Below are 12,199 nucleotides of genomic sequence, written 5' to 3'. Positions count from 1 at the left end.
TTAAGCGCTCCAGTACGATTGCTTGAAGACTAATATCGTGTGGGTGAGCTTTTCTTTCTAAGTAGAGTAAATGTGGATGCTGTGAAAATGAAAAACAATTACAATGACACATGTTGCACATAAGTTGCATCACTTTAGAGATGAGGAAAACCTAGATATGATTCGCTCTAGGGAGGTAATAGAGAGCATAAGAAATCTCCATGATCATTGACTCTGGTTTGAAGTAATTTTAAGCACATATTAAACTTTTAAAGGTGATGTGTGTGATTTTTTCCATGTTAAAATACCCTTCTATTCCAGATTTGTATGCACAGGCTGTAAGTAAGCCATTTGTAGGTTGATTCCCCTGGACTTTACAGTGCTATCACAACACAGTTGTATTTGTTTGAGCAACACTGCTCAACAACTATGTGGTTGACCAACCATTGAGCTAGGTGATGCAAAATTACCCTATTTTGTATGCTACATTTTTTTTGTCGCTTTTCAGGTAAAGATGACAAGAAAATAGCGTACAGTCAAACATCTCAGATTCCTCTGAGCCAGAACAGCAGGAAAGAGAAGGGCACTGGAGCAATGAAACCAGTGGGATTAGTGCTAAGTAACTAAATGGGCCATATCACTTTTCCATTACCAGAGAGGAATAGATATTTGGATGGCTGAAATCTAAATGAAAAGGTGGAGCACGGCTTTAGCGTGGCTGTTCATTCAAGTGTAAATGTTGCACACTGTTCATCCTTCTTTTTTAGCAAATGGAAATTTGCAGTCACATCTTTGAGCTCCATCAATAAATAAACCAGACGCAAATAAACAGATAAATAAATAAATATGAGACGAGTCGCAAATGGGCATCCGTCAGCATTAGTGATAGAGCGATGTCAGCCAGGATCACGCTTCACTTGATGGGGAGTGCCAGTGCGAGGGAAGATTCCTGCTGATTGCATACACACACGCATACGCACACACAATTCCCCCTGAGATCAGCTTTTGACCAGACACACAAGCCTCTTCTGCTTTATTCAAGCTCTGTCTGTTTCTTTCTCCCTCTCTACCTCTTACATGTCTCCTCCCTCTCGCTAGGCTTACAGATTTTGCCCTCTCAGTGCTTTTGGCTGTCCTGCCACTCTCCTTACATTATCGGTTGTCTTTCACAAACTAGGGAGAGTTTCTGTTTCTCTTTTTTCTTCTCCTCCACCTCTCTCAACATGCATCCCTCTCTTTCTCTCTCTCTCTCAACAGTGGTGGTGCTTGTGGAGCTGTGTGTCTTTGTGCTGTGTCAGTGCTTTGAAAGCCACCAGTCTGATGGAATTTCTGGTGTATCCCCACAGTTATGTGCCATCATCAGCTTCTGCCCCATTCAGCACATCTCTGAAATGTCTGGTCCCTCAAGCAACACAAGCAAAAACAACTAAAGCTAACACTAGCATTACGCATTATCAAAATTACTAATGAAATGTAGAAACATTGTTTGTGGTAGTTTATATTAGACTATTTACATAAGATTATGTTCAAATTTTAAACAAAATGGAATAAAAAGGCAGTGACGTGCCCAGTAAGGAGGTTAAAACACACTGGATTTAAACTGAATGACCCTACAACAATATGGTAATCCTAATAATAATAACGTTACCAACCCTAAATCATTCACATGATGTTAAATAATGCGGTAACACTTCAAAATAAGTGAAAAAAACGTAAAAAAAAAAAATTTGACTAAAACTACCACTGAAATAAAATAAAAGGTTAATATAAAAATTACGAAATAATACAAATGACAAAAGCATTTGATGAGAATTGAAAATATAAAAATAATAGCAAAATAAAAATGTGAATACTACAGTAGTATATTTAGTGCTGTCAAACGATTAATCGCAATTAAATCACACCTAACATAAAAGTTTGTTTACATAATTTGTGTGTGTGTGTGTGTGTGTATATATATATATATATATATATATATATATATATATATATATATATATATATATATATATATATATATATATATATATATGTGTATTTATTTCTGTGTGAGTGTCTGTGTATATACACCAATATGGCATAACATAATGAGGTGAATAACACTGTGGGTGGGTGGGATATATTAGGCAAGTTAACTTTTTGTCCTCAAATTTGATCTGTTAGAAGCAGGAAAAATGGGTAAGCAGAAGGATTTGAGCGAGTTTGACGAGGGCCAAATTATGATGGATAGATGACTGGGTCAGAGCATCTCCAAAACTGCAGCTCTTGTGGGGTGTTCCCGGTCTGGTCAGTATCTATCAAAAGTGGTCCAAGGAAGAAACAGTCATGAACCGGCGACAGTGTCATCAAATGGTCTGATCAAACAGACAAGCTACTGTAGCTCAAATTGCTCAAGAAGTTAATGCTGGTTCTGATAGAAAGGTGTCCGAATACACAGTGCATCGCAGTTTGTTGCGTATGGGGCTGCATAGCCACAGACCAGTCAGGGTGCCCATGCTGACCACTGTCCACCACCAAAAGCACCAACAGTGGGCACGTGAGAGTCAGAACTGGACCACGGAGCAATGGAAGAAGGTGGCCGGTCTGATGAATCACGTTTTCTTTTACATCACGTGGATGGCCGGGTTTGTGTGTGTGGGTTACCTGGGGAACACATGGCACCAGGATGGTGGCAAGCCGGCAGAGGCAGTGTGATGCTTTGGGCAATGTTCTGCTGAGAAACCTTGGGTCCTGCCATCCATGTGGATGTTAATTTGACACATACCACCTACCTAAGCGTTGTTGCAAACCCTGTACACCCTTTCATGGAAACGGTATTCCCAGGTGGTTGTGGCCTCTTTCAGCAGGATAATGCACCCTGCCACAAAGCAAAAATGGTTCAGGCATGGTTTAAGGAGCACAACAAGGAGTTTGAGGTGTTGACTTGGCCTCCAAAATCCCCACATCTCAATCCAATCGAGCATCTGTGGAATGTGCTGAACAAACAAGTCCGATCCATGGAGGTACCACCTCACAACTTAAAGGACTTAAATTATCTGGGGTGCAGGACTTAAAGGACTTGGTGCCAGATACCACAGCACACCTTCAGGGGTCTAGTGGAGTCCATGCCTTGACGGGTCAGGGCTGTTTTGGCAGCAAAAGGGATTTATATATATATATATATATATATATATATATATATATATATATATATATATATATATATATATATATATATATATATATATATATATATATATATATATATATATATATATATATATATATTATATAGGGGTGTAACGGTACACAAAACTGACGGTTCGGTACGTACCTTGGTTTTGAAGTCACGGTTCGATACGGATTCGGTGCAGCAGTTTTACAAAATTGCTTTTTATTAATTTTTATTCAACAGTGGTTTAATGAAAATTTTTTTTGAGTCTGTCCTTAAATGAATTCAGTTATAACTAAAAGTTTCTTAAAGATAATGCTGTAAACTATATAGGGAGCCCTTACTTACATATTGCTATTAAAGTAAAAGTAAAGCTATTAATTTATTTACATAAATTCATGTTTGTTCACAATACATTAACATTAATGTATTGCGAACAAAAATAAATTAACAATCAACAATAGTACATTTTGTACATTAACATTAACCTTTAATAAAGATTGCTAAAAATGGTTGTTTCTAGTTATTTCTTGCATTCACAAACATTAACCTAATGAGGTTAATGTTTGTGAATGCAAGAAATAACTAGAAACAACCATTTTTTTGTAAAGTGTTATCAATGACAATGATCACCCCCACACTCCCCAAAATGTAAATACTTAATTACAAATATTTAAATATATATATTTAAAAAAAAAAAAGGTCCATCAGTTAATTAATAAAAATATGAATGGGAAGGATGCAGAGTCTGTTTAAATCCACCACTGCCCTTTCCCAAAAAACTGCAGCACACTAAAGTCTCAACTAATAGTGCAATACATACTAGAAGTCACCAGGGGCAGTGTGGAGCTCAGAAATAGCTTCAACTATGCAAGACTGCAGTGTACAATGCCTTTCCAGAAGGACAATTGAGTTTTTAGTTTTACTCTACATTCAGCTGTGACAGGTCACATTTTATCAGTCAAGAGCGCACCTCTGGGAGTATCTTCATATATAGTGTTTCACAGTGCTGAGCTGTTTTAGTTAATGGACTCTTTCCATGATACTGTGACTGTCCAACATTTGAGCTTCAGAAAGTGTATTTTTTTTACCCCCCATTAGGCTTGAATAAATATATTCCTCAAAGAAAGCATAACATAAATTTCTCTCTACTTCAGTGAAAGGGAAAATAAAGCACACTTTACAGTACTTCGACAATTTGACAGTAATTCAGTCAAATTGGCATTGTGTTGCTCTGCCTGTGGCATGTACATGCTACTGAATTCATTAAACACAAACTTGTGTGTTCTGGCAGCATGTTACACACTAGTCAAACTCCATGGAGACATGGGGACATGAAATGAGCCTTGCTGCACTCCCACAATTCTCCACACCTACTTATTACATACATCCACATCTGCAAACGGAGAGGTAAAATATTCATTTCCATTGCAGATCCCAGCGAGTAAGGACACACAAATGACACACAGGCACTCCTCATCCGCTATTTGTCTGCGGTAATAGACACCTCACACAGGGAAATTGTGGGGTGTGCCACCAAAAAAGGCATTAAAAGCAAGCGTTGTCCTTTATTCTCCTCTAGCAGAAGCAAATTCCTGCTGAACGCTGCTTTATTTAGGCCTACGCTAATCGTTATTGGAACGCTCCCTCTCCAATTCATCACAACTATGGCTTAATTCACTCTGCCGAGGTTTTCGACTGCGAACGTCCCTATTATCAAACCAATATTTTAAGGATGGGAGAAGAGGGGGCTGTGTTTAAAAAGCTCATTGGGCCTGATTTGAGAGATACAGCTTTGACTTTTTCCCGATGTGAGTTATGGCTATATTAAGAATGTCTCAGGCTGGGATTGAAATCAATTCCACATTGAAAATATGCAGGGCTAAAATCAGATCAAACTCTCAATTATGCGCTGCTGAGGGATATTTGCCTTGGCAAATTGATCCAGTATTGACAATTAGCACTTAAGGTGACCTTTCATAAGGGCCATTTGTTTATGCATTACGTAAGTGACTGAGAAACAACAACAACAAAAAACTGGTAACAGTAGAATGCTTCTTTTTTTTAGCCAAGGTTTTAGTCTTCAGTGTCAACACACATCAATTGGAGCTCCCATCATGCCGGTGGAGAAGGCTGTGGACAAAAGCAGCTGAGGCTGAGGTCTTCTATGGTGCTGTGCAATTGACTTCCTCCTGAAAGGGCTGTCACCGGGAGCCGACCTGGCCTTCTTTGCACACACACAGAGCGCGAGCTCCTCACATCCACAGCCGACGCTGTGCGCTCAGTGTGAGGGCAAAAAACAGTCGCATGTTTCTTTTTAGCAGACTTTAGAGGTCGAATGGCTTTTGCTGGAAATCAAATGGCTCAGGCCGGCACGCATCGACAAAAGGAGAAAGGAGCCACTCAGGACCATAGCGTTTTACCAAGATCTGATTTATTCTTTAAGAATGGATGTGTCACACGGTCAGCTTGTTTAAGTGCCTTGATAAAACCTCCCATCAGATATATGCACTGTAGCCGATCAAACACTACATAAAATCCTCATCTTTATCTTTATCATGGTTCCTCACCTGTACCGATAGATGACCCTCACAGAGTCCTCCGATCCTCTCTATCCATCTAAACTTTGACAGAACACATCTTTACTTTTGGATTTTAAACTTCTTTTTCCACCATTTTTCCATTGCCTCTCATCCCCGTTCCACGTGACTCCACCCTTTCTTCTGAAGAAGAATATCCTTATCTATCACTAGCAGGGGATAAGTCTCAAGAAAGCATCACTGTGCAGCACTTCTCCTTATTGATATCTGGGATCTACTAAGTCATCCACGCCATTACAGAGTGCACTACCCTCTGGTCCCTTCAGCCCTGAGCAAATCACGTTAGCCCTTCTTCCTGCAGGAGTGCCCTGGGGTGAGCTACATGAATAACATCTATCAACACCCTGAAGTGGAATGCTTGAGGTTTGGGGAAGAGGGGATCTTAGCTGTCAGGCGAAAAGTGTTACAGGCAACACTACTATCTAACGGATGTGGGTGTGAGAGTGAAGATAAAGTGTGTAGGTGGCTGGTTTGGTGCATGTAAAAAGGAAGTGGAGGAATCAGGGATTATTTGCTAAGGGATTTGCAATCACAGTTTTGGGTTTGTAACAAGAAAACACTGATTAATCGTTGCGGTAACAAAGGATGTGTTTCTGTCAATATTGCAAGGAAGCAATATGACAGCAAAAACAATGGGGAAAAAGACAGGCGTGAAGTACAAAAATGGTCTTGCTTCATTAAGAGACAGAGGTAAGGAACAAATTATGGTGAGATCATTTACTATGTGACAGGGGAAGGGAAGAAGGAAGAAAAAACCTTAATCTTTGTCCGGCTTTCGTATTCTCTACCGTCTTCCTCCTGTCTTTCTCATTTGCTACTTCACAGATTCATCCCTTTTCTGCTTTTAAAATTTCATGACTGAAAATAGGTAATTTAATCTTCATTAAACATACAAGGCTCACTTTCTCCTCTGCCTGGGTGAATGAACTAGTAGACCAGGAGCAGAATAGACACTGGGGTTCAAATTCCATAAACCTGGCATGCATTATATCGCCACATCTGTTTTTAATAAACCATTTCTCCACAAATCAAGGTCAAACAGGAATCCCTGAACCCAAAGAAACTTTTGATGGACGGAAGAATGAAGGTGAAAGCCCAAGAAGGGAAGGTTAGAGGTTTTAATGACTTGGAAAGGCAGTAAATAAATAAAATTGTCTCCCTCAAAAATCTGATTGATGTGCCTTTTGGGATGCCCCATATGAAAGAGCTACTCAGCCTGTGGCTTTCATCTGCGACCAGAGAAATCGATGCCAAGGATGTATGAGCAGCTACCTGTCTCTATCCAACAATCTCCTAGAGTACCCTTGGCATTCAAACAGAAGATTTTTAGTGTATAGTGGCCCTGCGGAAGGCTTCATCACAAAATACCACTTTCAAGGTTACCTCTGAGATCAGTGCAGTGCTTTAACACAAGCAAATATTTTAAATATAAATATAGAAATCCACCATCAAATGTTTCGAAATACATTAGCTGTAATGACTAGGGAAACCAGATTTGACCAATGGGGAACAATTGACTTGCATAGTTTGTAAAAAAAAATAATAATAATATGGAAGTCTATGGTGCACCATAACAAATTGGTTACAAACATTCTTCAAGATATCTCCTTTTGTGTTCAGCAAAACAAAGAAATCCATACAGGTATAGAACAACTTAAGGGTGAGTTTTAAATTTTGGATGAACTATCCCTTTAACAAATAATTGCATCACAAGTGTTTCTCTGAACAAACCAACCAGATAAACTGGCAACAACTGAAGACCATTAAATTGCAGAAAAGTCACGAAAAAGTCACCAATTCATGCTATTGTGTAAGCACCACATCTTTGTTATTCATTGTTGATCAAAGCTAGGCATACTGACAGTATTTGCAAAACCCAATAGCAAAATATAGGTCAGATCTGACCAGGGATCCTGCATTAAATCAGTCTTGCAGAGTTTTTCTTCATCTTCCCCTGCAGACTTCATCTTTTTCTTCCCCTGAGTTTTGAATTTACACAATTTAAACACTATTACACTATTAGCAACAATATTTAAAATTGATTATTTACTGCATCTGAACTGAAATGGCTGCATGCTCATCGTTGTGTTACCATGTAACCCAAATAAAAAGGCAGTCTGCTGCCCTAAGGCTGTAGCATACTGACCTACATCAATGCACCAGTGCTTTAGAGTCTAATTAGTAGAACCTTTATGCCTTGCGTTTGCCATGTTTGGCTGGTTTCTTGATTGTTACATACATGATTAATGCAACTATACTTTAAATGCTAAATGACTATATCATTTAACTGGGGAAGATTAACATCCATTTTCATCTTGACCAAAAGATGCATTACATCACAAAATGTATTTCCATTAAGAGGTCTATACATTTTTGGTCCAGATCTTTTATTGACAATGCAAGAGTCAAGCACTCTGTAAAGTCTTCTCCAGCACATAACAAATTCCTTTCACTGAATTTAAGGTCTGGAGGTGCCAATTCATGTGTGAAAATGATTATTCATGCTCCCTCCCAAACATTCTTTCATAATTTGAGCCTGATGAATCTTGACATTGTCATCCTGGAATATGGCTATGATGTGTCTTCCGACATGGTTGTTTAAGAAATGAAAAGCTACACACTCCATCAATTTGGGTTAGAAGAACTGTTGCCAAACATATAACAAGCTAGAAACATAATTACTGCAATAATGATCCAATCATATACTCTTTAAGGATTTGCCAATTTAAATCCAAACAGTGACTTTTTTTTTTTTTGGCCGAGCAGTGTCTGACAAACTAGCCATGCTAACTGTGTCTAAGAGGGTTAAGGTTAGTCCTTTTAATATCTCAGACAAATGCTGATTCTTACAAAAGGCCTTCAAGCTCCGCTCAGGATCAGGTCACTGACCACTACCCAATAATATCATGTACGAACCCTGCTGATCCAGACATTGAATTCATACGGATATATTCTGAATGGTTCATGTAACAGCAGCAAGCTACAAGATAAAGCATATTCACTGACATCATAAATAATGTACATATTCACCAATGGGTTCAGTGTGGTACTGCTTTTCACAGGCATTTCTGTAGCGGTGCCATTCACATGCGTGCAAAGCATAAAGGTGAGGGGATTCTGTGTCATGCACACATTAACAAATCATTTAACGCATATAGAATATAAGAAAATGCCATACACACTCTTTAAAGACCCTCACACACACACACACACTTTTGCGCAAGACTGTGTGCAATAAAGCTCTGTCATAGTGGTTCTAAAATAGGCCAGTGCAGAGAAAGGCTATAGAATTTCTTAAAAAGAGAGCATTTTTGTTGTTCTGTGCATGGGTTCACACTCAAAAAGAATGGCATGTTTTACAGGAAGAGTAAAGAGGGAAAAAAAATCCATGAATGGGAATTAAGGAAAGCAATGACCCTTCAGACAGATAATTTCTATTCACTTTCCACAGGCGTGGACGTGCTGCCATGCTTCATCACTGCAAGGGTGCACTAGTTAGGTCATCTACTGTAGGATGGCTAGCAAGAGGAAAAACTAGCCTGAGCTCCGACAACTGGAGAGGATGGAAAGGAGCTACTGACTGAACTCCTAAATCAGACGTTGATTCACACTAAATTAATCTTACCTAATAAATATGAATCAATCACACTCTCTTAGATAATCCTCAGTCAATGAACTGATGAAACCTTGTTGAGTCAAATATTTCTGGGCTTTGTTCACACTACACACAAAATCTAAACTAATCAGACGGTTCAGAACACATTTAGTGCTTTTATCTGGAAAACAATGTTCTCTCAAGATAACAATACATTTTCATATTGTCTTGAAAAACCTTGATATATAAACTAGCCTAATTTTTAGACCTGGAAAAGTGTAAATGTAAATGAATACAATTTTATAAATCCATTGTCATTTATATACATTTTATGAATATACGTTTTTCTAGGTTTTTTTGTGTATTTTGTCACAAAGAAATTGTGAGTAAAAAAACAAATAAACAAAAACCTTATCTTTAATCCTTATCCAATAAATGGAAAAGTCATGGGGCCTTTGAATATTGTTGTGGACAATGGGCGGCCTTGGAGTCAAAAAGGTTGAGAACCACTATCTATACGCTATTCTGCATTTTATAGTACATTATGTAATTTTTACTGTGATAGTCACTTGCTATATTTACCTGTTTTAGTGTACACTGCAGATTCTCTATTTATATTACTTGTCATTCACATTGAGTGCTCCATCTGCACCACTTAAAACTGTCACCATCACTTCTTTAAATATTGTTATATTACTATTTTCAATTTTGGTTATATGCTAACTGTGTTTCAGTGGAAATGTGCCGATATTCAATGACAAAAATGAATCTAAACCAACTACTATGCATTTTGCATGCTGTTTTATGTCAACTCAAATAATAACATAAAAAACCCTACTTGATATCTATATCTGACCTGGCTCTTCAGGCTGAATAATTAAAAAAATTGCATAATAATATGTTTGGATCGAGTTAGTAAAAATCTGATTCTGATATTCAGTTACGATTAATTATAAAAATCGGATTTCTGGCAGCCTGTCTGAACAAAGCCCAAGAGAGAAGCTATCTTCTACACTACACATCCAGTTGTGGAGCTCAGTATAGACTGTTTAGAGTTCAACCCAAATGTTTTTTTTTAATCTGGGCAATAAGCAAGTGTTATAGGGGGAAGAGCAGGGTGAGGGGGTAAAAATAGGTTCATTTTGTTACCATGGTTAGCACCCGGCCACCGAGGTGCAGAACAGGAAGGGCTTTGATCACCTGCAACAATGACGAAGTAGAAAATGACAGACAGAAGAGAGAGAGAGAGTGAGAGAAAGAGGGAGAGATGTCAAATAAGAGGTATTTCAGGAGTTCGTAACCAATTATCCACTCTGAAACTCTCAGTGTTGTCAAACCTCAGCCCACACACTCATCAGAAAAAAGAAAGAGAAAGGCTGAAAGAAAAAGAGAGAAAGGACGAGCGACACCGAGCACAAGAAAGCGAGCGTCGAGAAAGAAACGGAGTATGAGACAGAAGGGAAAGAGCACTGGTGAGGTTTAATCTACACACTCTCTTCTCTCCTAAATGTCAGTCTTATTCAAACAGATGTCAGGGAGACTGGGCCACAGAGCTGGATGGAGTAGGTGAGCTCTGAGCATGCGGCTCTGTCTTCCTGGCGGCGGATGGCTGGCAGGCTCTGTCAGGGGGCATCGCTTGGGGGCTTCGCAGCCCTGCTGAGTGGGAGACAGGTTTGATACAGCACGACACCTTACTTATTCATGCCCTCTTATTAGACCTCAGCACTGACACAAGGGATCATGGTAAGAACTTTTTTGTAAGACAAGATAAAGTAAAGCCAGAAAAATTGTGCAGGGACAAATCAGTGCTGGTATATGGAGATTAGGTACATTTGATATAGCAACCTAAAGTTTCCCCCATACATTTCCACCTCAGAGCAGTGATGCCTTTTGGCATGTTTTTCTTATCTGGCTTTTCTAATGATGCTGAGCTTTTTTTTTGTCAGTCTGTACACAACATATATCTCACTACATCCCAGGAGAATTTCTAATGACACAAGAGGGTTTTATGCACCGTAAGCATGCATGGACAAGGACTTTGGGAAAAGAGTGACTTATTGGGGTCATCGTATGAGGCTGTTCTGGAAAGCTACAGCAGTTACAGACACTTGTCTGCCCGTCCTTGGCATTTCAATTCAACGTAGCACCTACAGCAGGTGGTCCGCTTCTCCTCCCCTGGGTCAGCGCGATTCATCATGGCAGGATGGAATATGTTAACATTAAGATTATGTTAAACTATCCTCTAAGGACTCAGAGTCTACAATCAATTTCTGTAATCAGTGACTTATAAATGGTAATGTGGCAATGAATCTAACATAAAAAAATGAATTTCAGAGTGGAGACCTACAGAAGGGCAATAAACTCAGCCTAATTTTACATTGTTAAATGGATAGTTCACCCCCCAAAAATGTATCTTTCTCACTCTCACCCAAACAATGTAGACTTTTTGTTATGTGGAACACAAACGGATGTTTTTTTGTTTTTTGTTGAGGAATGTACACTGTTGTTTAGAAGAAGTTTTTTTTAATTATTCAGCAATGATGCAATAAATTGATCAAAAATGAGAGTACAAACATTTATGTTACAAAAGATTTACATTTTAAATAAATTATGCTCTTTTGAATTTTCATGAAAGAAACTTAAAAAAAAGTATCAGTTTCCAAAAAATAGATGTTTACTGAGCACCAAATCAGCATATTAGAATGTTTTCTAAAGGATCATGTGACACTGAAGATTGGAATAATGGCTGTTGAAAATTCAGCTTTGCCATTACAGGAATAACACACATTAAAATATATGACATTTGTCAATATTACTGTGTTTACTGTATTTTGATCAAATAAATGCAGCCTTGGTGAGCATAAGAGATTTCTT

At 38.5% G+C, this 12,199-nt stretch overlaps 1 protein-coding gene across 10 annotated transcripts in view; it reads right to left on the bottom strand.

The window, feature by feature from the left end:
- diaph2 (diaphanous-related formin 2) overlaps positions 1-12,199 on the bottom strand; it is a 551,295-nt gene that overhangs the window by 39,760 nt on the left and 499,336 nt on the right. For 7 of the 10 annotated variants that reach the window (XR_013818231.1, XR_013818232.1, XM_079839686.1 and 4 more), the window contains one exon: positions 10,475-10,525. The exons of the other annotated variants lie outside the window; for them this stretch is intronic. Coding sequence is in view for 5 of the 7 variants with exons in the window: in XM_079839686.1 (XP_079695812.1) it covers positions 10,475-10,525 (51 nt within the window). In the remaining 2 variants the exon portion in view is untranslated. The remainder of the gene's footprint in view (positions 1-10,474; positions 10,526-12,199) is intronic. 10 annotated transcript variants of the gene reach the window in all.

Source organism: Gobio gobio (assembly GCF_949357685.1).
Source record: "Gobio gobio genome assembly, chromosome: 16".
Classification (NCBI taxonomy): Eukaryota; Metazoa; Chordata; class Actinopteri; order Cypriniformes; family Gobionidae; genus Gobio; species Gobio gobio.
Note: the sequence above shows the minus strand (reverse complement) of the source record. Positions and strands in the feature narration are given on the sequence as shown.